The 26387-nt window shown below is 42.3% G+C and overlaps 1 protein-coding gene across 1 annotated transcript in view; it reads left to right on the forward strand.

The window, feature by feature from the left end:
• The window catches only part of PHKG2 (phosphorylase kinase catalytic subunit gamma 2), a 99875-nt gene that overhangs the window by 42065 nt on the left and 31423 nt on the right, over positions 1 to 26387 (forward strand). Inside the window, exons 4-7 of the mRNA XM_086931677.1 lie at positions 16475 to 16529; positions 16788 to 16853; positions 17167 to 17330; positions 18727 to 18817. Coding sequence (XP_086787803.1) covers positions 16475 to 16529; positions 16788 to 16853; positions 17167 to 17330; positions 18727 to 18817 — 376 coding nt within the window. The remainder of the gene's footprint in view (positions 1 to 16474; positions 16530 to 16787; positions 16854 to 17166; positions 17331 to 18726; positions 18818 to 26387) is intronic.

Below are 26387 nucleotides of genomic sequence, written 5' to 3' on the forward strand. Positions count from 1 at the left end.
ATTTAGAGGATTGACTATCGGACTCTGGAGGCTACGAGCAGAGGAGAACCACGCTCCTACCTTCCAATTGCTGACTCTGCCACATCTCGCGTTTCTCGCTTTGCGGGAAACGCTCGCAGCTGGGGGGACCGTGGACCAAGAGGGAGGCAAAAACAACAACGCCCATAATCCACCTGGGCTAGAAGGTACCTCCCCGTCATGCCCTCCACAGGTGGTACAAATCCAAGCACAGCAACGCGCATCGCGGGACAACATTTCACTCCTGTACTTTGCTGTACTCTGCCCGCATTTAGAGGATTGACTATCGGACTCTGGAGGCTATGAGCAGAGGAGAACCACGCTCCTACCTTCCAATTGCTGACTCTGCCACTTCTCACGTTTCCCGCTTTGCGGGAAACGCTCGCAGCTGGGGGATCGCGGACCAAGAGGGAGGCAAAAAAAAGCAACGCCCATAATCCACCTGGGCTAGAAGGTACCTCCCCGTCACGCCCTCCACAGGTGGTACAAATCCAAGCACAGCACCGCGCATCGTGGGACGAGCCGGGCGAAGCCAGGGCCAAGGGCGGGCCCGTCTGAGCCAGTCAGAGACAGACTTGGACTGGGCTACCCCCCTTATTTCCTTAACTCAGTAAGCCTTTATTCATATATGTTTAATAGCTCTTTTAAACTTGTGCAAAATGTTATTATTTTTGTAGCTACTTGACTCTACTCAAATAAACAGGCATTATAAATATGGCATTGAAAAGTAAAACTCCTATTATGGCCGTTGGAGGTGGACTAGCTGGTACCATAGATGCTTTCTTTACTAAGGCAGTCACCGCTCTGGAGAAGGAAATAGCCTTAACTGAACGGCGTTTATCTCTCGACCCTGTTATCATGAGGAAATCTTCTTTGGGGAAAATCGCTACAGCACCATCCCTAGAACAAATACTGACCCAAAATGTCCAAATTCCATGCCAACAGCGTGAGCTTTCGACTATACTTGATATAAGCGGCATTGATCCAAGCCTAGATTCTTACATGGCTTATCCAACAGTGGAGCCGGGTCGGCGGCAAAGCCTTTTGTTAACTACTAGCGTACCGCCATAATACCATATTAATTCTGCTTCATCAAAAGGGAACGCTATTACTTTAAAATGCAAGCGTGGTGGAAAACAGCATAAAGGCTCACGTACTAAGAAAAGTAAAATTTCTCTTCATATGCGTCACGATAAGGGGGTTACGTACAGGAATAAAGAACCACAACAGGCATAAGATACTAGTTTAAATCATACTAGCCCTATTATCGATATAACAGAAAGTCAGCCTACTCATGGTGGCAGTACCTTATGCTCTTTGGATAACATTGAGCACCTAGTTAAGTCCCTAATTCTCCCCTTGATGGAACGCACTAGAAGGATTGGAGAACAGCTAGAAACATTGGAGAAAATTACACAGGAAAATTCAGCAATATTGAATAAATTGGGGGATATAAAATCTATATTGAAGAACCCACTTGTAGCATCTAAAAATATACAAAAGCCATAAGTTAGCTTAAAACTGGGACAACATAGAAAAAATTCCCTGAATCAAGATGGTGGAAAGATTAAAGCTAATTGCCCCGAGCAGGATGAAAAGGCTGGTAAAGAAACTAAACCTGCCAGCTTTGCCATAAGCACTACTAACACACCAAAGAACACAGCACCTGGAATAGATAAAACGGTTGAACCCAGAAGCAAAGGCGATAGGATGAGAGTTGATCTTTCCCCGGAATCTTATCCCTACGTAATTGTGTTGACGGGGGTACCGGAGTGGACGAACAATAGTGATGAGACTCCCCATGAATTGAAAAATAAGGTCATGTACTGGCTAGGGAGAAATAGACCCCTTAGACCTGATTTGTGTGGGGACATCATCAATGTTCGTAGAGTGAATTGGCTGTGTCCCAATGTTAAAGATATTAGTGGTGATTGTATTATCGTAAATTTTCGAGACCCAAGAGTAGTGCAATTTATTAGTGGGTTTCCAAATTATGATAATTCTGGTGGAATCTTCTCACTGGATTTAAGCTATTTTTTTCCTCCAGTCCAATTTTCTGCTATTGGTAGGCAGAGGCTGCAGATTACACGATATGAAAGAAAGTACCCACTGCTGAGCTAGTGGCGGTGTTTAAAATGTTAAACTCTGAAATCAACACTATAATCTGTAATGATCGGAAGGAGTTTGCTGTCATATGGGGGGGGTGATTTTAACTATGCAATCTGCAATAGAGCTGGGAAAGCAAACTGCGGTTTAACCCTGGATAGGGAGACCACCTTGATACACTTCGAACATAATGTAAAGGGCGATGCCTTGAACGAGATTATCTTTACGAACGATTTAGGCTTTGCAAACAAATTATACCAACCAGAGGACTCGTTCTCTGCAACTTTCTGTGGCAGAGGGTTTTCGTCTGTAATCGATTATGTTTTGACCTCCACGTGTTTTAGTGGTAGTGTTGATAACTATAGTGTTTTAGACATATCCCTAAGCGACCACTTCCCCATTAGGGTGCAAATTGTGGAATCTCATGTAATGGTTGATAGTATTCTTAGGCTGCAAGCACAAGATATTATTGTCTCGAGGCAAAACGGATACGCTTTAAAGTGGTCCAAAATTGTACCTGCTGAGTTTCTCTGTAACCTGATTAAGGCCTGTGATACATGTTTTAACATCTTCCTGGCTATGGCATCCCAGGACCTTGAAGTATTTAACAACTTCAAATCAATCATAAAATGTATAAAAGAAAGTTTGTGGATCAGCCAGGGAAAAAATAATAATAGTAAAAGGAAGGGATGGTTTGATCAAGAGTGCTCTAATGCACTCTCCAAACTGAAACAGGCACTGAAGGGGCATAACAAAGACATAATACGGATTAGGGAGCTCCGGAAATCCTATAAATTGGCCATTAAGAACAGGAGGGCTAAAATAAAGAAGGATGCATGGGAGGATTTAGTAGGAGCCTCTGAAGGCAGGGACATGAAGGCATTCTGGAGGGCAGTCAATGCGCCATTCTTTAAGGATGACTCAAAGGCTCGGGTCGAGAGTGCCATTGCCGAGGATGATTGGGTGAGTCATTTTGAGTCCCTCTATAACTCCGTAGACCCCGTGGGGGAACCAGTTAAGCAGGACATACCAAAAGTACCCACAATTATCAAAGGTCTGAACCTCTCCTTTTCTTTGGACGAGGTGACGAAGGGTATTAGCCAGGGGGGCAAGGCTCCGGGTCCAGATGGTGTACCAGTAGACTTTTTTAAAAACAACGTAACATTATGGGCACCATTATTAACAAGATATCTTAATGCAGTTTGCACGGAGGGCCTCCCTAATACTTGGTACGAATCAATTATAGTACCCATTTTTAAAAAGGGCGACAGGGCAAGTTGTAAGTGCTATTGCCCTATATCCCTGCTCGACTCTACTGTGAAAATTGTGGGAAGGGTTATTTTAGACAGGCTGCAGTCCTGGGCAGATGAGTATAATATCATTAGTGACCTGCAATATGGTTTTAGAGAAGGTGTTGGGTCTTAATTTATCTATCTTGCTTGAAAAGTACACTAAGGCTAAGGGCGGGAGGTTCTTTTTAACCTTTGTGGACTTGACTTCCGCCTTTGACTGTGTTAATCACAGTAAGTTATGGACAATTTTAACGCGACTGGGAGTAGAGGATAATATCATATGTTTTTTAAGGGAGTTGTATAATGGGGCTAGGGCTACAATTAGATATGGCTTAAATGGTGAGTGCACCAGAATGTTTGACATTGCAAGGGGTGTAAGGCAAGGTTGTGTCCTTGCCCCGTTTTTATTCTTAATCTACATTAACGAGCTAGAGGACACCTTGCTGAGGGATTGTGTAGACATGCCTACGGCATCGCAACGTCGTATACCGGCACTAATATATGCAGATGATGCCGTGTTGAATGCAAGGACCCCATTAGCTATGCAATCTATGATCACTTCCTTTTCCACCTTCATGGCCAGTCTGGACCTGAAGGTGAATTGTACAAAAACTTATGCTATGAATTGTGGCCCTAAATTAAAACCGAGGAGGAAGACTAGGTTTATAGATTCTAACCCAGTAGATCATATCTCTACTTTTCCCTATTTAGGCATTCTGTTCGACTGTACAGGCCAGTGGAACATTGCAGTTAAGGGGAGAAACATGTTGTTCAACAAGTCTGTAATGGCCCTCAAACTGTTTAGCAAAGAAATGGGCAAGAAACCAGTTGATGAGCTCTTGCGCATCTACAAATCTAGCTGTGTGGCAGTAGCAACTTATGGTGCGGGAATTTGGGGTATATCAAATGTCACTAGTTTACAGTTGACAGAGAACAGCTTTTTAAGATATCTCCTAACCACACCTGAGAGTACCTCGACCCACAACTGTCACGCTGAACTTGGTATGCTATATATTGAGGACATTATTAGGATCCAGCCAGTTCTTCTGTGGCACAGGGTTTGGACCACTAATGAGTGCCACTTGAACCGTCTTATACTGGGGGACTCCCTAAAATTGGAAGGTGCCATCGAATGAAATGGCTGAAATATATTAATAGTTTTTGTGGCCTTATCAAGCATCCTGAATTCTTTGATGACCCTGAGTCTTTGGCGAAGATCCCAAGAAAGGAACTGAAACGGTTATGTATTGAGTCTCTTGTGGCTTTATGGGACCAAACTGAGCTGACTAAAAAAACAGTGATGTCCCATCAACTGACCTTAACCTCGCAGGCTATTCAACCATACTTAACCCTGTGGTTGACAGAACATGAAAGGTTTTTGTTGGTACATTTTAGATTTGGATTTTATTTAGAACTCTGAGTTTTCCTCTTAACAATGACTGGACAGCCGGCATAAGTAAATGCCCTTGTGATGATATTTCCTCTCAGTCAGATATCCATATTTTATTTTTTTGTAAATGTTATACTGTGCCAAGGGAAAGGTGGATTAAGCCAATTTTAAAGTATATGAATTTTAGACCATGTCGTCCCGCCTTTCTAGCAATTCGAAAACTTGAAGATATATTTACGGTAGCATCTGTCTCTGTATTTCTTAGAAATGTTTTTAACTCAAGAAAATCGATAATGTTTTAAAGATAATGAGCCTATGTTTTATCAGTATTTATTTTGTGTAAATAGTGCTTAATTTATGCTCTATGTATTTTTATGAAGTATGGTAGCATCTCCCACTGTATTATTCAGAAATATATGCCCTAAAAGGTACCGAGCCCATGAGCTTAAATAATTATCATATACCTTATTTGTTTGTTTAGATTGTGTCTAAAATGTGTTTTATGTACTTTTATGGTTATCTTTGTTTTTGAACCGAATAAAGTCTTTGAACTGAACTGAACTGACTCTATGGTAAGGGCCGTTGGAATTCTACTACATCTTCACTCACTGACAAGTGAGTGTCTCAAAAGTCCATACTGGTCACTTGTAACAGCGATCAGGGAATTTTCGCAGCCACAGCTTCAAAGAACAAGCATTTGCAATTCAATAGGTCGTGCATTTATGAGAGTTTGAGCTATTATCATCGCAAATAACAATGCCTTTTATTTTTGTTTTCGTTTTTAAAACATAAATAAAAGGCATTGTCATTTACAATGCCAATAACTTAAACTTGTGTAAATGCGAGACCTATTGCATTGCAAATGCTTGTTTTTTTTTGGTCTCTTTTACAAAAAGAGGTGGATAGGTTGCAAAAGAGGAATGGGCCTAAGCCCAGGTTCTGTTTTAGTGATGGTTTCTATTGCTATTTTATGTATCCCGGGGATTCACGTTCCAACGACGGGGAATGATACAAGCATGGGAATCTATGAAAGCTTCCAATACTGGAGAACAAAAGTTACAGGTAAGTAACTTGTTGTTTTTTTTAAAAATACCCATTAAAAATACCCATTAAAACACTAAGTTTTGGTCCCCACCTTAGTTCAAACACCTGCATGCATTCCTTATCCAGCAATATTGGAGTTATTTTGCAGCCAATGCCTTCTCTAAACCATGCAGCCAGACTACCCTTTGCTCGCCCTGCAGTGGAGGGAGAAGCAGAATGATTAAAACGAGTATACCCATCAAAGCAAATATCCTCCAGTGTCCATGTTTCCTGAAAAAAATATGATATCGTAAGCCTTAACAAGGGTAATCCAGTTGAAAATGTATAATTTAGAAGACAAGCTAATGATATTCCAGCTAAGAAACTTAAGATTGTTGTTGTAGTTAGTATTGTCCTTTTAGGCAAGAGGTGATCCCTGACCGCTAAGGCTATCCCTAGCTATAGATTGACGAAGGTCCGAAGCATGATTATGGAACACAAGTTCCTGGGCACATCTGGGTGAGAAGAGACTGGGGATATCAGGACGTATGACAGTGGGTCGATCGGAGCTCCGCCATAGAGAGGAGGTGTTTTAGGCTTGGGTGAAAGATGATGAGTAACCGCATGTGTAAAGTTTTCAATGACAACAGCCGTGCTTGAGACACATATCCTCTCTGTTTGTCAATCAGTATCCTCGAGGTTAGCAAGGGCCACGTATCCCATGCAGAGGTTGATCATGACAGTAGAGTTGGGGTTGACCTCCACTCGACACAGTGGTAGATAAAGCAATATGTCCATAGAGGAAACCCAAGGGGAGAACTGTTATTGCTCAGGGATACGATACACCTGTTCTGGCCTGTAGCAAAATTTCCCCCACAATTGATGGCTTTCAACAGCTTAAAATGATACAATTCCCCTAGAACCGGGGTTGTGGCTCATAGGGGCTCAATCACCCCCCACCCTGCGCACAAAAAGGATGTTATCATGGAGATTGTGGGCAGATCCGATATAATTGTAGATCCAATGTGTTACCTTATTTTTGAGACCTTAGGTGGTCTCTGTAGCTCCAGATGGAAGACTTTGGTGTTTGCTAGTATGACCACATACGGACAAGAGGCATATTAATCACCAGGAGAGGATCCAAGCAAACTTGCGAGCCAGCTACAGCTGAAGGACTCCTGGCCTTCAGCGAGGTCCTAGGTTTCCTTAAGTCTTGACCCGAAGGGGTATCTGAGGAAAAAGTAGTAACGCCAGGCCGTATGACAACGTCACTCACCTACCACTGGGCACAATAGTGAGATCAGTTGTGATGGAGGGCCGGGGATCACTCTTATGAGTACATAGTTGCTTCTTTTTGGGGGGGGGCTTAATGTCCATCTCACTTTTTTAATTTGATTATTACGAGACTTCAGAGGGTCATCAATAGCTGTAAGGGGCTCATGCAAGGGGCAGGGTTTAAGATCTTAGAGATCGCTCAACCGCCCACAAATACTGTCCCAAAGATCCCATGAAGCTGTGTGGTATTTTGGTGAGCTAGGTGCTGAAAGTGACTGCCCTTTCCTCGAGTTTGTAATTTTCGGTTGGAACCCCCCTGGATTTAGAAGGACCTTTCGTGCTCTTAGCCACATGATCAGATTCAGGCAAGTGTGCATCATTGATAGACCTGGTAGAGACTTCTTCCTTATAAATCCCTCCAGTGTTTGCCAGGGGTGCTTGCACCCCTAGGACTTGCGACTTGAGTGCTACTGCCAGTCTGGGAATCGCTGCAAGATTCAGCCGGTAGTAGGGGCATAAAAGAGGGGTGAACACATGGCTCATCAGATGTGAGGGAGAGCCTTTGTTCAGCCAATTAGATCTCTTGTGAAATTACACCCACAGTGCGTACCAAAAAGCTGTCAAAGGTTGTGTGAGTATGCACTTGGGTAGACACAGTTACCTCAGGAGGCGGCTTTCCATTTCCCCATATTAAAAAAATAGTGATCGAGAGTGATGTTCGTAAATGGGGGGAAAAGCAAAAAAAATAACAATTTGTAATGATTCAAGTGACACAGTACCTTAGGTTGCACACAGGCTCCTGGGTGGTACAGCTAGAAACAAAAACTTGATAATGAACCCAAGAGGGGTAGCCCAGCTCGGCCTCCTCCAGGCGATTACATGCGTGGGTGAATGCGCTTTTGAATGCTGCTTTACTGTCTCTGGGCCTTCCTCGGGACAAATACAGACTGGGGAACATAGAACCATCCCGGTGTCCAGGCAGGAAAAGCAGCAGGCAGTGCGAGCAGAAAACTGCTTGAAGAAACTCTTCACTCGAATTTACTTGACATCTGAAAACCTAATAATTGCTTGAATTCCCTGGCTTTATAAAGGAACTTTTGCCCACATGCATCAAGCATTTTTGGAGTCGCAAACGGTGCGATTTCTTAAAATCGGCCGTTTGCGATTCCAAAAATGCTTTTTGAGATGCATCATTTGTTTTTATTGAAAATCGCTAATTTTGCGATTTTCTACAATGCGATTGCATTTAAGGAATCGCAATTTTGCGATTCCTTAAATGCAATGCATCATGCAATGCATCATTCTTAATGCAATGCATCATTCTTAAAAAATTTGCGATTTTGAAGATTGCAAGTGCAAATTACCACGAGGTTGAACCTCGTGGTAATTTGCGAAAAATGTTTAAAATGCTCAAATTAGCATTTTAAACACTGTCATGTTACAGACACACATGTCCTTAGGACATGTGTGTGTGAAACATCCATTTGAAAATACATTTCAGGGGTGCAGGGGGTCCCCCTGCACCCATGGAATGCATCAACATTTTGCGAATTCCAATTTGCGAATTCGCAATTACCATTGATTCCTATGGGCCTTTTGGTCCATAGGAATCAATGGGAATTGCGAAATCGCAAATTGGAATTCGCATAATATTTGCGATTCGGTAAAAATTGCGATTTTTACCGAATCGCAAATATTATGCACTTTCAATAATGCATCCCGTTTTGCGATTCCTTATTTGCGATTCGGTAAAAATCGCAAATTTGGAATCGCAAAACGGGAGTTTGATGCATGTGGGCATTTGTCTTCAGCCTTGTTCCTTTAGATGATCATGGAATTCCTCTGCCATTTGCATTGTACAGCAGGGGGTACTTTATCCCACATATCTGAATCATTTGCAACACATACTTGCTATCTAACTATAGGAATACTATCGCAATCATTGGGTTTTTGCCACACAATATTTCATGCTAATTTCCTTATTTTAAGGAGATTAACAGTTCTTTAACATACCAACAGAACCTGAAACATACACTTTGTAAATGTTATACACTAGTTTATGGGTGTGTACAAGGCACTTACAGAGTAAACAAGGTTGCTTCGGGATATAGAGTTTCCTCCATTTTTAGTGACAGCTCCTTACTTTTGGTAAATTCGGGTATATTGCTCAAAACATTTATGGTGTCATAAATCAAGAGGTGACTTTATTGAGGACCCCAAGTTAGAGGTGTTTCCAGTCATTCTGAAGAAGAAGGTGGAAGGATTTAATCTAGCAGCACCGGTTGTCCGCCCAGCTGAATGCTACATGGTTCTTGAAGAGGAAGTGAATATGGTTGCTTAGTGTTTGAAATGTTTGGTATATTACAACAATAACCTGCAAGACATAATGATGCTTATTTTCTACTGGAATGTCAATGGAGGCTAACAGCTGAGACCTAGTTAAGCTTGTGACTCGTTGCAAAAGGTGCCCTTGCTAAAAGCACACAAAGACAGAGGGATACATAACAGAAGGATTGTGCTTCTGAACATCTGAGTAGGAGTTTGAAAGTTATAACTTGGAGAATGTTGCTTGTGAGTGAGGCTTGTGGAAATAGAATATGATTCAGTGTTTTAAAAGATTGTACTAAGTAATGTTGTATAGAAAGCTAGGCTGACCTGCATTTATGATATGTACTGTTGACCACAACTCAATTGACAGACTGTTCATAGTATGTAAGAAACCCCTCAATTCAACTCTTTCTCTAAGACTTGTGCTGCTCCCCTTGAAGCAAGAACTATTTCATTCTTCAGACATTGTGCTTACTCGGTGTTACCTCACCACCGCCAAACCATAACTGAACTGAATGCAGCATTTAGAATATGTTATACTAGCAGCCCGTCCCGACGTTGTCCGGGTATGAATTGCTGCCGGCCAGTAGTATATTGTTTTGTAGGATTTCGTTTTGATAGCATTTCTTATCTGTGACAGGCTGTGAAACACTCCGATTCACAGTGCACTGCGGATGCACTTGAGTGCGCGTTCAGGTGTGTGTGAACTCGATTTTCCCTACTTTATTTTTCCTTGCAATATTATATAGCACGAACTCGACAACATGACATGAGCACAATTTACATTACTGAAGAACACATTCATTTGTGGTAGGCACGGGGAGGCAAAACAATTTGCCTGGAATCACAGGATGTTGAGCTGATGCCGAGATTCGAACGTAGCTCCCCAGCTCTAAAGTTCGCAATTCTAGAACTTGTGGCGGGAGGTGTGTCTAAAAGTGTATATCTGTGCTGGCCATCAATGAGAGAGACCTGTGCATTTTTTAAATGGGTGGTGAAAAAATATGAGTATGTTGCTGGAGATGTGGGCCGCCGTGCCACCAATGTACTTACCGGTAAACACCCATTATTCCACAACTTTCTTTCGGCATACCATCACTCCGCATACTTTCATTACGAATGTATCATGACTCCGCAATGCAATTATAACGCATGGCATTACATTTTATATGCAATTCGTTGTAAATGCATGAATGGTAAAAGCATGTTTTTTTTAATGTTTGGATAAGGTAGGTATGGGTATAGGGGTATATGTTTTGGGGTACTGAGGTATATCTTTGGGGTGCTTGGGTATTTTAAGGGTTCAGATATAGTTTTGGGTTATGGGGTACAGGGGTAGTTTTAGGGTTTAGGGATAGGTATGGGTTTTGGAGTACAGGGGTATTTTTAGGGTTCAGGGCTAGGTTTGGGTTTTGGGGTACAGGTTTATTTTTAGGGTTCAGGGCTAGGTTTGGGTTTTGGGGTACTAGGTTATTTTTAGGGTTCAGGGGTAGGTTTTGGGGTACAGGGGCATTTTTAGGGTTCATGGCTAGGTTTGGGTTTTGGGGTACAGGGGTATTTTAGGGTTCAGGGGTAGGTTTTGGGGTACAGGGGCATTTTTAGGGTTATGGGGTAGGTTTGGGGTTTGAGGTACAGGGGTATTTATAGGGTTCAGGGCTAGGTTTGGGTTTTGGAGTACAGGGGTATTTTTAGGGTTTATGGATAGGTTTGGGGGTACAGGGTATATTTATAGGGTTAAGATGGGTTAGTGTTTAAGGGTGTTGGGGTATTTTAAGGAGTAAGGGTGGGTATGATTATGGGGTGCAGGGGTATTTAAAGGGAGCAGGGTGGGATTAGCACACGATATGAGACATGGCATGAAGGGCGGAACGTACCACACGCCCCCAGCGTTTGTCACGCCCCCAGCACACGCCCACAGCCCAACGCAGACACGCCCACAAGGGACTACTTTGCTGGCACGGTTCTTTTACCTTTTAAATGTATATTGTGGGTGTCTGCATAGCCTTTTGTCCTTCTGCTGCAACTGCCCTTTCCAACGCTGTATTGGGTGTTGTTATTGGTGCTGTGGTTCCTGAGATTACCCGCCTCAAAGGTTTGGGCGCTCTCTTTATTATATTAGTATGAATTGTGTTAATGTTTATGGCCTAAGTCTTTTGTTCTTTTGTTATATGTTACTAACTCACCTGCTACTAATCGACTTGACCAGTACATCAATCAGTGGTTGACCCCTAGAAATACCATGGCCTTTGCCAGGCATTTGTACTTTTCTAACATTAGCCCTAGCAGTTTGTATTCAAGAACCATGTTGAGGTAATGACAAGTTAAGTTGATCATCATATTGATATAATGGTTTTGTGAACATAGTGGTGCTGCATTTCTGGGTACGCACAAATATAATGGCAAATTATTCGGACAGGGTTTAAAATAATCTGAAATAGTCTGACATTCATTATTGGTGCCTCAGCCAGGGGGTGTGGAATTCCGATAGCCCAATACCCAGGACATATTGTTTGGGGTCAAGGACAAGTTTTCAAGCTTATTTTGTCCTTGGGACAAGTAGGCCCACCCCTGGAGCACAAACCCTTTGGCTGCGAGTATACAATACATTAAGCATCAAGGAAGGGCATTGTCTGCAGTTAACGTAATCATTTTGTCCGTATGTTAATGTTCGAACTTCTATTCATGGTTCATTAATGCAAAGCCTTTATTGTTAGGCTGAGCGCTCTAAAGGAATATTGTAAACTCTGACTAGACTACTGACAGTGATTCAGGGGTATAAAGGTGTACACACGTTTGTAGAGCTTACCAATATGAAGCTACGTTTAATGCTCCCACAATGCTCTCTGATTAGATGCAGATATTTGCAGAAGATTGGAAACAATATTGACGATTCTTCATTTCAAAATAAAATGTTCCCAATAAAATTCCATTAGGGAAAACCTTTTGCTAAACTTATGTGAGTGTTTAGGTACAATTTATTTTAAGAATCGTTTAGTAAGGTTCATGCTAGTATTTCCAAAAATATTCATAACTAGCAGCCCTTCCCGACGTTGTCCGGGTATGAATTGCTGCCTGCCAGTAGTATATTGTTTTGTAGGATTTCGTTTTGATAGCATTTCTTATCTGTGACAGGCCTGTGAAATGCTCCGATTCCCAGTGCACTGCGGATGCACTTAAGAGTGCGCGTTCAGGTGTGTGTGAACTCTGGTTTCCCTACTTTATTTTTCTTTGCAATATTATATAGCACGAACTCGACAACATGGCGTGAGCACAATTTACATTACAGAAGAACACATTCATTTGTGGTAGGCACGGGGAGACAAAGCGATTTGCCTGGAATCACAGGATGTTGAGCTGATGCCGAGATTCGAACGTAGCTTCTCCGCTCTAAAGTTCGCAATTCTAGAACTTGTGGCGGGAGGTGTGTCTAAAAGTGTATGTCTGTGCTGGCCATCAATGAGAGAGACCTGTGCATTTTTTCAAATGGTTGGTGAAAAAATATGAGTATGTTGCTGGAGATGTGGCCCGCCGTGCCACCAATGTACTTACCGGGGGAGGGTAAACACCCATTATTCCGCAACTTTCTTTCGGCATACTATCACTCCGCATACTTTCATTACGAATGTACCATCACTCCGCAGTGCAATTATAACGCATGGCATTACATTTTACATGCTTTTACCAAGCATACATTTAAAACGAAATTCGTTGTAAATGTATGAATGGTAAAAGCATGTGTTTTTTTTAATGTTTGGATAAGGTAGGTATGGGTATAGGGGTATATGTTTTGGGGTACTGAGGTATATGTTTTGGGGTGTTTGGGTATTTTAAGGGTTCAGATATAGTTTTGGGTTATGGGGTACAGGGGTAGTTTTAGGGTTTAGGGATAGGTATGGGTTTTGGGGTACAGGGGTATTTTTAGGGTTCAGGGCTAGGTTTGGGTTTTGGGGTATAGGTGTATTTTTAGGGTTCAGGGGTAGGTTTGGGATTTGGGGTACAGGGGTATTTTAGGGTTCAGGGGTAGGTTTGGGTTTTGGGGTACAGTGGTATTTTTAGGGTTCAGGGCTAGGTTTGGGTTTTGGGGTACAGGGGCATTTTTAGGGTTATGGGGTAGGTTTGGGTTTTGAGGTACAGGGGTATTTATAGGGTTCAGGGCTAGGTTTGGGTTTTGCAGTACAGGGGTATTTTTAGGGTTTATGGATAGGTTTGGGTTTTGGGCTACAGGGTATATTTATAGGGTTAAGATGGGTTAGTGTTTAAGGGTGTTGGGGTATTTTAAGGAGTAAGGGTGGGTTATGATTATGGGGTGCAGGGGTATTTAAAGGGAGCAGCGTGGAATTAGCACACGATATGAGACATGGCATGAAGGGCGGAACGTACCACACGCCCCCAGCGTTTGTCACGCCCCAGCACACGCCCACAGCACAACGCAGACACGCCCACAAGGGACTACTTTGCTGGCACGGTTCTTTTACCTTTTAAATGTATATGGTGGGTGTCTGCATAGCTCATGTCCTTCTGCTGCAACTGCCCTTTCCAACGCTGTATTGGGTGTTGTGATTGGTGCTGTGGTTCCTGAGATTACCCGCCTCAAAGGTTTGGGCTCTCTCTTTATTATATTAGTACTAGCAGCCCGTCCCGACCTTGTCCGGGAGCATTCAGGCTTCTCCTACCCCCGCCTGCCCCGACATTGCTCAGCAGTCCGTGCCCCCACCCACTCCGTTCCCTGCCTGCCCCGACCCCCGCCTGGCCCGACATTGCCTTTCCTCTAGCGATCTTTTTTCCCGCCTGGCCTGAGTCATGGGACAGTACTACCTGCAAAATGTTCCCGCCTGCCCCGACATTGCCTTTCCTTGTTGTAACTCCCCGTCCCCCGCCTGGCCCGACACCCGCCTTCCCCGACATTGTCCCCGGAGCCTTACCTCAGCCGGCGCTCTGCTCCTCACTGCCTGTCCTCCGCCGCTCCTCCCCCGCGCCATGTCCGCCTCTCTGCTGTTCCCACCGCCGCTGGCCTCACGTCACCGCTCCTCCCCCGCGCCATGTCCGCCGCTCCTTGGACGCCTCTCCTCCCCGTGATGACGTGAGCACTCACGTTGCGGCCGGCGCTACTTTGGGGGGGACTCATTTTTAAAAAAATATAAATATTGTAAATAACGGTTAATTTTGACATTTACATAGCCTATAACCATCTACACACCCTGCCGATTTCAACGGTGTATCGGGTGTGTAGATTGCCGCCTCAAAGCCTGAAAGTTTCTACTTTATTATAGTAGTAAAGATGGATGGAAAATCAGTGTACTCAGTTTAAACAATGTTATTGGTAACATGAAAATAAACCAGCATTGGCAAAGCCAATAGGTCGGACATTGTTATTCAGCGTTTTAGTTTTGTCAATGCATGTCTTGTTTTTACATTGTTTTAGTAAAACTTTATTGTTGTGGGACCTGCCAGGCTCTCACAATTATAACCAATATAGGTTAAAATACTTTTTGGTCTCAAAGAGCACACATTGCCGCAGTAGTCCCTGCTAATGAGTGTGGATATGTTCCTTGTGAAAGAGCAGAATGCGGTTACTCGCAGTGAAGCCAACCGATAGAGCGAATTTTTTATAAAAACAAAAGGTCTTGGCTAACGCTAGACTTAATTTTGGGCCCAGTTCCTAAGTAAGTCACAGAAGTACGCCCATGGTATATATGTCCTTGCATTTACAGCTTTCATAAATTTCAGAAATGGTACTCCTAGAAACTACTTGTAAACTACATTTTAGAACGAAAAAATATTTGTGTGAATTTGATCATGTGAAAATTGCAGAGCATTTACCAGATCACTTTTCCTTCATCCCCTTTTTTCCCAACCCCGGAAGAAATTCTACTTCTGCCCAAGTCGGAGTAAATTTCCACCTTTCTCAGTATGCGAAAAGATTAGAGAAAAGCTGGGGAAAACCCCTAATACATGCAAGTTAGTAGGTTTGCACAGAATTAAAAGGGCATTCGAAAGCAAACTATTGCTTAACGCTACTGCCAGCCCCAATATATAGATGTGAGGAAAGATGGCAAAATCAGTGAATTGCTAGTATTCAAAGCCTACTATTGTATGAGCCATGGCATAATCAAAGAGGCTACTATCGGAGCTCTCATATAATGAGATTGCTGCCATAAAGGGACAAGTGGATTTTTTACAGGACAAGTAGATTTATAAAGCAACCTGTCCAATGGACAAGTAGATATTTTATTAAATTCCATACCCCTGTTCAGCTATTCTGAAATTATTTTAAAATCATTCTAAATTCCTATAAATGATTTATTATTTATTCAGGAGATATTCCATCACAAGTTCACTGTAATACCTGATTAATAATCCACATGGATTGATATTGATCATATCTGGTTTATTATTAGTATCTCAGTCTAACCGTCTGTAATGTCAGTTTTTTTTTTTTTTTAAACAAATTTTTATTGATAGATTGCGCACATAGCACAGCACCCCGCACTCCGGGATTAACATTCTATGCATTGTTTTGAGTCCAAAAGTAATATCAAACTTAACAATTCTACACCCCCCCCATCCCTCAACCCCCCCCCCCTCCCGGATCCCCAAACTCCCCCCACCCATATCCCACCCATCCCGGTCGCACGACATCGTCTCACAGTTCCTACAAACCAGTCGTTGTTCTGATAATGTACACACACCTTCCATTTTTACCCTTTTATGCCACCTCCAGAGCAACCTCCTGTTCCACCGGAGGCTCCAGCCACAGGCCCCGATAGTCCGCCCATCGCTTCCATATCCTGTAATGCTTTCGTGGGCATCCTCTGGCCACAAAGATTGGCTGTTCCAGCCCCATACAAAAGTCAAGCCCCTTCTTCCACACCAGAATCGAGGGGGCTCGGGGATCCTTCCATGCTTGGGCTACGTCTCTTTTGGCCAAGGTTAGGCCCAGTACCAGTAAATGCCTCTTATATGTAATGTCAATTTTTAATACTAGTAATATGAGTGTAGAGTAATATTTCAGATAATCCAAACTTTCTTTTCTCTTTTTCAGTTTCCCTAATTGATTCCTATGAGTCCTCGACCTTCATGTTCCTGGTGTTTGATCTGTAAGTATTTTGGATTTGTCAGAAATCTCAGAGCTGTTTGATTTCCCTTCATCCTTACTGATTACTGGCCTCTCTTGAGTCCCCCTCCTTGCCCTATCCTGGAATTGATCATGTTGGAATCGATTCACATCCTTTTCTGGTTCATTTTATCTCTGGAACTCTCATCAGTCTCTCTCAACTTTACCTCTAATGGTGCCACGATACAGCTGCCTCACCTTTGTCTCTTGGGATTTCAACATCCTTCTACTCTCTCCACAGGATGAAACGTGGCGAGCTCTTCGACTATCTGACTGAAAAGGTGACACTAAGTGAGAAAGAAACTAGGTAAGAGATGAGGACCCAGCCTTTCAAAGCTGAGGCATTGCTGAGAATCTAAGAACTACATTATCTTGCATATAGTACTCCTAAACCCCTTTGTCGACAGTCCTGCCCCATATTGCATATCCATAACTCCTGCACCACCCCACTCACTTAGCGCATCTGCATTAATCTCGACAGCCAGTACGTGCGCCATATTATGTTGTTGGTATTTGCATGGAGCAAATTCACCAGTAGGACTGCTCCATTAACCCTCCCCACATTGTATTAGTTGTGTCCTCTTGTCTCTGTTTTGTCTCATTCCTTTGTTCTTCCCCAGATGCATTATGAGGGCCCTTCTACAAGCTGTGTCCTACCTCCATTCAAATCTTATAATCCACCGGGATCTGAAACCGGAGAACATCCTTATGGATGATGAACAGAACATCAAACTTTCAGACTTTGGCTTCTCTTGCCAGCTGCAGCCAGACCAAAAGCTGCGGGGTGAGTGAGGTGCCATCCCTAGTTGATGCCTTTCCATTACCATACTTTGCAAAGTTGAATGATGGGCTTCTTCATTTGTCATTCTCAATGCCATCCATATCAGCTCCTAACAAACTGAGACATGCTGCATAATTTTACCTGCACAAGACGCTCTCCTTTCTTGGCTGGGTACAATTTGAGTCCTCCTATTTAAGATGAACATCCAGTACTAGCAGTGATTAAAATTGTGTTTAACAAAATACTTTATTTACTTGAACGTCCTAGGAAAAGAATGCAAAAGGTGAAACTATACAGTGTTTAAAAGACGTAAACGACTAAAGGCAGTAAATCATACCTAAAATGCTTAGGTTGTGATAGTTTAGAGAACTCTAGATGGGTTACACTCTCTCTCTGGAACAGGCTCTTGGATATTTAACAATTACAATTGTTCCTGAGGATTAAAATATTGCACCATCTAACAAGTTGAAGCTCCTCTGAAAAACTTCAATCGAAGCGCAAATTCATAATATCAGTGGATACATCAGTTAACAAGAAACTGCACTGTTTTAAAAATTGATTGAGTATTTTATTGATTAAATTAAGATTAAAAAAGGAAATGCCAAATGTGACTAGATCTACCACAAGACCTTAATAAGCAAACAAACCTATGATAACGTATGCGCTGCGTTGACTGGGCACTATCAGAATCTCTACTCCTCACCGCTTTCTTAGTAGTTTGATATATAACGGAATTTTCAGGTTGGAATTGAAGGTTTAGTACTAAGTGTGATAAAAACCCTGTTTACCAAACTCTATTTTTGTTTATTTGCTTGCCCACCATAGCAAAATATTACAAATAGGATAATAGTGTTTTAAAAGTAACAACAGAACGATATAGCACACTGAAAACTGTTGATTTAGCATCCGGTTAAAGCAAGGTTCAGTTGCCTTGTTGCTGTTACTTCTGTCGGAGGGTAGCCATGGCTTATAAGTGTGTAGTTTTCAACATCTCCCTCAAATGTTACTGAATTGCTGAGTGTAGGTCTCGATGACCCATTCCTGGCCCAGTGGTTGTCTTACTATTAAGGCCTGGATCCAATCTGGCTAATCCCTGTTTCCTTAGAGGTAGACCCGCTGATGAGCAATTTGTCTGCCTCTGTCTCGTCCATCTTTGGTTATTTTTCTTTAAATAATGTTTAAACAATTGACTATTTAAGGCTTTTTATCCCACCGCAGAGGCCTGCATTTCCTCTTCTGCCTTATGTATGCTTATTTTTCTTGGTGTCCTTTGCTGCAGAGCAGCTCAAGTGGGACAGCAGATCATTAGTTTTTGTTATGTGTTATCCTGTGATCTCCTGTACATGTGTGGGTTCTTGTGTCCCTTGTCTAAGCTTTATATCTTGTTTTTCCCCCACAGAGTTGTGTGGTACCCCAGGGTACTTGGCTCCTGAAATACTAAAGTGTTCCATGGATGAGACCCACCTTGGATACAGCAAAGAGGTTGACCTGTGAGTAAACCACTGCCAGTCTGAGAACCCTAAAGAACATTGGATGACAGGAGTTGTTTTCAGCCAATCGGGGACTCTGAGATTGCATTTGGCTGTAGCTACTGCTAACATGCGCGGAGGGGGTGTGGGGGGGTAGTCATTGCAGCGTTAGTATCCCAGGGAGCTTGGAGAGAAATATAGGGAGAGTCAAAGACTATCAGAGTGTTTCTGGCAGTATAGTGTGCTGTCTGTGCTTCAAGTGATGAGAACAGAACTCAAACTTGCCTACTGGTGATTTATCTCAAAGAAGCTGTGGATAATATTTTGGAACCGGTTACTACAGGACAGAGAGGACAAAATTGCATATTTTCGTAAAAATTTGCTTTTAATTTGTGAGTTGCCGTGGGCAATGAGTGCAAGAGCTTTTAAGGAAATCTTTTACAGTGTTTTTTTTACTATAATGTTACCCATAAAAATCTCCCGACTGCATTTGAAAATAAAAATTGAACTTTTGTGTAGAGAACATAATCTGAGGTATTTACGCTTGAAAATGTCAGTCAAACATATAATTGATTCATGGTGTAATGAGGATATGTACAGGTCCGGATTGTCTTATCCAGGTTCGTGACAGTCTTTTGAAAAGCAGATTGGGTGTTAATCCAGTGTTGTCTGGTATGAAGTTATCCATCGCAACATTTAAATATGGTGGATACTGTACTTGTGATGTGAATATTTCATGTACAAATTTTCATATTTTACTGGATTATTGGTTTTATACTGAGGGAAGGTGTAGATTTTTATGGTTTAACTCTGTTTTATTGTTGTATTCAAGACAAAACAACATGACAAAAAGGCAATATAGGCCAGGGGCGGTGTCCATGAACAATAAGCTTTCTCCGTGGGCTACGCAGAGCCCCTGCTTTAAGACCTATATTCAACAAATATAAAGTAATAGAACTAGACCCCAACCACTCCCCCCTCCCCACCCCTCTTACAGTCACCCCTGCTGTGCTTCAAGTACACAGTCAAACAGCTCACACCAAGCTTAGACCGGAGCTGGTGGTGCCCCATCTTCTGGCAGTCACAGCAAGCATAGGTATTTAAGGCAAGTGAGCTCCCAAAACTCTTGTGTTAATAGAGTTATGAAGGGAAGCCATGCTTCTCGAAAGTCTATACCTTTGCCAGCGAATGTGAGTGTTATTTTTTCCATGCCCAGTATGTGCCAAAGGCGTGTCAACCATCCAGTATGTGTTTGAACCTGTGAAGTCCCCCAGTGCGAGAGGACATTCTGCATGGCTGCGCCCAGCACCAACCCTATCAGTCGGCCCCTCTTAGACTTCAGCGGGTATGCCAGTGGGTCTGGTACTCCTAGTAAAATGTGTGAGGGAAAGCTGAGTAGTTGCGTCTCCAAGTGTTTGTCAACATCGTCCAATACTTGGGACCAGTAACTTTGAACATGGGGGCGGGTTCCAAAGTAAGTGGAGCAGTGTGCCTATTTCCCCACAGTTTCTCCAGTAGAGTGCGCTAGCTGTTGGATTGATCTTGCGAACCCGTTCTGGCGTGTAGTACCAGTACGGGGTATTAATTCATTTGGAGATGTTTTTCATTTGCATTTTACCGTATTTATAGTAGTTTTTGTATTTGGGTATCATAAAATACTGAGATGAGTATCTAATAATGATTAATATGCCCATGTTTTATGATTGGAATAGTTGGATGGCCTTTGGTCCCACTAAATGTACTTTTTGGCTGACTGACTGGCAGCATAGTGTGCAGTACCTCACTCCAGTGTCTAGAGCTTTGAGTTGGATTTAGCAAACCAGAGACCTAGAGAACATTCGGAGCAGTCACTGCCTGTCAAAGCATCACAACGATTATTTTGGCATTCAGACTCAGTTGAGCATTCCCAGAGAGCATCAGTAGTTGCTAATACTACTAAGACTGTTTTGGAGGGTGGGGGGGAGGGGGGATATTCAGTTCTGTCCTGCATTTGGTGAACTATGCACCTACTGCCACAATCTGCAGTATGTCGGAGAGTAGCGATTACCACTGGCTTTGCCTATCTTGTTCCGGGAATGTCTTATGGTTTTGCTGACACCAGTGAGCGTGTCTCAAACCCCAACTGAGGTTGTCTTGCAAGCACTGAAGGGACAGCATGCAGCAAAATAGGGGTTTCTAGCAATCAGTCAAGGAGTCGGACACTAATCGGGTCACCCAGTGTTCACTAAAAGTATTACAATCACTAGCATCTTTTTTTTGGTTTTTCAGAGAGCAAGAAAGAGTTTGCAGAGTTTAGTTTGGGTGCCCTAGCTCTGCACCAGTGGAGCCGAAGGGCAGATGCAGTTATTTATTTGGACGTTTTATATTTCCGTTGAGGTGAAATTTCACTCTCTTAATCACAATGGCTGGATTATTATTTGCTTTTAATTTACACGAATGTGTCCATAATACTTCCCAAACCTTTTTTATTAAACCATTGCTCAGTATACAGCAATTGAATGTATAGTATTTGCAGGGGAAAGACAATCAAGTAACATACCGGAAAGCATTCATAGCATTTGGTACTTCCCAACGTATACAGGATCTCATGCTGCCCCCCACCCTTATGAAAGATATGCAACAACACAAGTCTACCCCCAACTCTGGTTTCTGTGTGTTTACTGGCCTCTGTAAGTACGCCAACCACCTCAGACCATATCCCATTTCTTATTGCAGCCCCTGCTTTGATAGATTGTGTGTTCCGCCCAATACTTTCCAAACTTGACCAAATTATTTTTTCGCTAATCCACTCCATAGACTGTAGGGAAAAAATCTGATCATGTTGAAGCTTTTGTACCAAGGGATTACATTTTACACATGAGGTTATTCCTCCACTGTATTATAGTTGTTAAGGATATATAATGTCAACAAGAGAGGAGTTCTCATGTTTCCAATGGAGTGGGGATCATCAACCAGATTTCTTGATAAGCTGCTGGTGACCCTTTAAGTGTCAGGCTAACTAAATACCAGTAAAGCAATTGCAGGTGCCCACATATATGTACCAAGGCCATCATGGGGAATCAAGGTGGTCATTTATCATATCCTTTCTTTGTTTTAAAGTTTCCTTCCTTCCTTTTGAGACAAGCCTGCCCTGAGACGCTGTGAAATACAGGCGGGTACTATTATGGAAACAGGTTATTGAATAAAAATTGTTCCACACAGCGAAAAATTCCTTGTTCTGCGGACATGATCCCTTGGTTAGAAACCTGTTTTGACCGAATGAATGCCAGTGGCTTGATCTAAGCATGTATTGTTCCAAGCTTTCTTCTCTTCAAAACCCTGCATTTAAGTCTGCATTTCTGCTTGAACTTTTGCCTCTGGCTGGATGGATTTGTCCCACAATTTTGAATAACTTTGAGCTACTAGAGATACTCTTCCTCCAAATATCAATAGCCTCAAAATATGTAAATGGTTGGGCCTGATGTAGGTAGATCAAAATTAGAAATCCCACTGAAAAGTGCGTTGACCTGTTGATTTGAAAACCCCATTTACAACACAACAAAGGCCATTTCCTGAAAGTTTTCTCTCCGTTGTTACAATCTCTGTACTTAATTGTGCTTGTGTAATTGTGCTTGGGAAGGTTATGAATGAGATATGATTGTGATAGTGTGCTGTTGTGTGTAAGGAGAGAATGGTTTTGTGTGGTTGGTTTCTGGGGGTACACATTATGATATGTACCAAACATGTCTCTAAATAATTGCACAGTTTCAAATTTATTTTATTCTACAAAGACAAACATTTGATGCTCTATAATGTGGAAGAATTGTATAATTTGAATTAATGATCAACATGTGGATACACAAAAATGTTTTCAACTTTATATAATAAGAGAAGAAATTCTAATTTGGAAAAATAACAAATAGGATAAAATAAGTATGTTAATGTGTTTGATTTATATGTAATAAGTTCAGTGGTGGTCAGCCATTTTAGCTTTTATAAGCCTACAAAGAAGAAATACAGGTCTTGTAGAAGTTATTTCTGTTTTCAAATGCTTCCCCCCCCCCCCTTGCTCTTGGACCTATAAAGTGTTTTCTAGGCGTTAACTTCTTTATATAGTGTTTCTTTAAAGTACTTCCTCTGTGCCCTTGCTTAACTTAGTGCATTGATGCATAAAACAATGCCCATACATTGGATTGCCCACACGGTAAGCAGTCTGTGGCTGCATTAACAGTAGCATACTGACTGGAAACAAAGTGGTGGGTATGTATGACTGTTTCTATTCTCATACTCTGCAACATCTCATGGTTATGAGCAGCAGTGTTTAAGACTCAATGTTTGAACCACATTGTGTAAATCTTGCACACTACACTCCAATCCACCAGTATTGGCGAATCTACATGTAACTCAAATTCACCAGAATTGCAATCTTGTTCCAAAACTCTTGAAGGCAGGAAGTGTGCTTTCAGTTGTTTTCAAAACAACAATAAAGACAAGATTTACTACTTTGTCATGCTACAATGTGGATCTTTGTTGATACAATGTTTCCCCCACCTATCTTCTACTCTGCTGCATTCCTGCTGCGCTATAGACCACCCTGGTACACAGATGCTTTCATTGGCGCAATTATGGAGACCACCACAAACCTCAACAATTTGTATCCAAAGGCATATGAGCATCAGGTTTGACAGTCCTTATCAGGAAGAATTAAAACATTATCAACAAATTTAGAGGCACCCAACTTTTATCAACTCGGGATTGTGTTTCCACACACAAGAAGACACGCCTTATGTAATCTTCGCACCACTGGGGCAAATTGAATACTCACCCTGAATCTGGAGTGATCATCATATCCTCTCTCCATATCAACCTGCCAATCAGGAAAGCAGCACCAAAAGATCCAGAACATTAGCTATGCCATACACTGGAAGAAAGTGAACCTCTCAGATCTTGGCCCAATTCTCACTAAGCCCTCGTTCAATAAACCGAAATCTACACGCAGACCATCACAGTGGCTTGGACCAATAAATACCAGCTATATGAGACGCACCAAATCTAAAGAAGGGCCCTTTAGTTCAACAAAAAAGATAAACCGAAGACTGGAATATTTGCATTATAACACTAATGGAGAAAGTCACAAAGCCAACAAACCTTATCCTCTTAACTAAAAACCTCCTTCATAATGTAGGATGCTGGCTCTCTGCGCAGTGGACCAAAAAGAGGTATACAGTGTAAACAGTCTATACAAACCCTGATTGGTTTACAGAGGCAAAAATGACAACCCAAATGCTCTTTTTTTGTGGTAGTGTGGGCGAGCAGTTAGACTTATTAGCAGGCGGTGCTAAGCATTTATTGCGCATACACAAAGGAGGTAAGTGAAACGCACACAATAAAGAAATCTGACACCAGTTTATAAAACTAACTCTTATTTTTATATAAATTTAGATACTAAGATCATTGTACAAGTATTTGGGGCTATATATAGACAATCAATTGAACTTTCAATTTCACAAACAATACCTCGACAAGAAAGGAAATAGCTTAATTTATGCATTCTGCACTCCTGCAAAAAATACAATTTAATGGTTCATCTTTTAAAGCAATAATGGCAGTTATAGCCGCCAAACTACTGCCAACAGTGGTGTATACAAATGTTGTTTTAAACAGTAAACATGCAAAATTTCTAGATAACTTTCAAACAAAAACAAACAAAAAGTATCTGGCTTACCACAGAATGCCTCCCCTGCACGAGTCTGACTGGAATTTGGTCTTCTGCAAAAAGACATAGGGAGAAGATCTGCTGCAATTAAAACGTGGTTAAAAATTTGGTTATATCGATCTAATTTATTAGACAATGCCTTGTGGCGGGCCCACGAAAGAAATCCCTATTCTATCTATCGCAGATATCGGAAAACGGCACTGGAGTCAACAAACACAACAGAACTTTGGGCTCAGAACTTTTCTTTCCTTGTTCTTCGCCAGTTGATAAACAAAACGGCCAAAATGCCTACTAGAGGATGAATGTAAACTAGTCAATCGGTCGCTTGCCTGGATGGTTCTTCAATCCTGTACTACTGGGAGGCCGGCTGCATACCTGAACACAACATTTTCTTTACATCTAAAACGAAAGCTCATGGCCACTCGGTTTAGGTTGCTGCCAACCTTGGCCAAACAACCAACTTGGAAATCTAGTGGTCCCATAAATATGCAGCTTATGTGGTGCAGCAGTGCAAGACTTTATTCATTTGAGATGTTTATGTCCCTTTTTAAAATCTACTTGGGTTTTAATGTTGTAAAAAGCTTTTAATGATGGGGGCATTCGTTCTTGTAGATCAGACAGAATCAAGGGTCTTGACCCAACTGACCCTTCTCTCAACTACAAAATGATGACGGGTTTTATGTTTTATGAGAAAGCAATAAGGTCTGAGGAAAAATATAGCTCTCTGTGAAGATCATTGCCTACATAATTTCGCCTGATGATCACAAAGCTAAAATGTACTAAAGTACCATGAATCATTGTCTGGTACTTTTAATATGTTTTACATTGGTACATTGTAGTGGAAGTTTCTATTCCAAATGCAATCTTATTGTTTAGATTTTAATGACACTGAAGCTCTTAAGAGCGACAAGGGCCTTTGTGACCGCTGTAACTGATACTGTAATACACTACTGAGCATTAAAACATTTTTTTAATATGACACCCACGATGGTTATATGTAATTCTAATGGTCTTTCTGGAATATTGTTATGGTTTTTATTAATCTAAACAATAAAGCATTGATTGATCGCTAAGTTCATTCGAGTTATGAATTTTTATACGATTCAAAAGTTAACAGTGCTATTTCGGTAGCGGTAATGTTATCCTATGGGAGAACATCTATTGTATTCGGGCACTTGTCAGCGTCTTACGGGACCCTTCTCCTGGACTTAAGGTGAGCATGGGGCATGGTCCAAGCCAACACCAATAGGTAGCCTCGTGTGGCACCTGGGTGGCCGGGTGCAGGGTATTTCAGCAGGGAACAGTCCAGTTGAAAAGAAGCTGCAGGTTCGGATTGGAGGGCCAGTCCGGGTGAACCCATACAGAGGGTTCAGTCCTTGAGATGCTCGGGCACGTAGGGACACGGCTGGTCCACTCCTTCGGCTGTAGGACTTGGGTGCAGGGATGTCTTTGGGCGGCGGGTCCATGAGGCAAGAGACACTTGCAGTTGAGGGGGGCCTGCACAAAGAAGCTGAGGTGGCGACTGGGAGTCCAGTCTAGACAAACCCAAGGGTAGGTTCAGCCTTTGAAGGTCTCAGGACCCCGTTGGCACATCACTTCTGTTGGTCTGTGGGGCATTGGGTGACAGTGGTCAGAGGTTCACTCTTCCTCTTGGTTTCACAGCAGAGGGGCAAACAGGACAGCTGGGCATCTCTCAACGTGAGTCTCACTGTTCCTGAAGTCCCTCGACTTTAGGTCGGTCTTCCTCTGTGTTGGTCTGGACACAAACTTAGGTTGTTGCAAGGGGTCTAGTACCCCAGGTATTGGTGGTGTGCGTCTTCGGTGGATCCTGGCATCCCTACACTTGGAGGGAGGATGGATCTAACCTGTGGGTGCACAGTGCCCTCTTCCTGGGCG

Source organism: Lissotriton vulgaris, chromosome 7 (genome assembly GCF_964263255.1).
Source record: "Lissotriton vulgaris chromosome 7, aLisVul1.2, whole genome shotgun sequence".
Classification (NCBI taxonomy): domain Eukaryota; kingdom Metazoa; phylum Chordata; class Amphibia; order Caudata; family Salamandridae; genus Lissotriton; species Lissotriton vulgaris.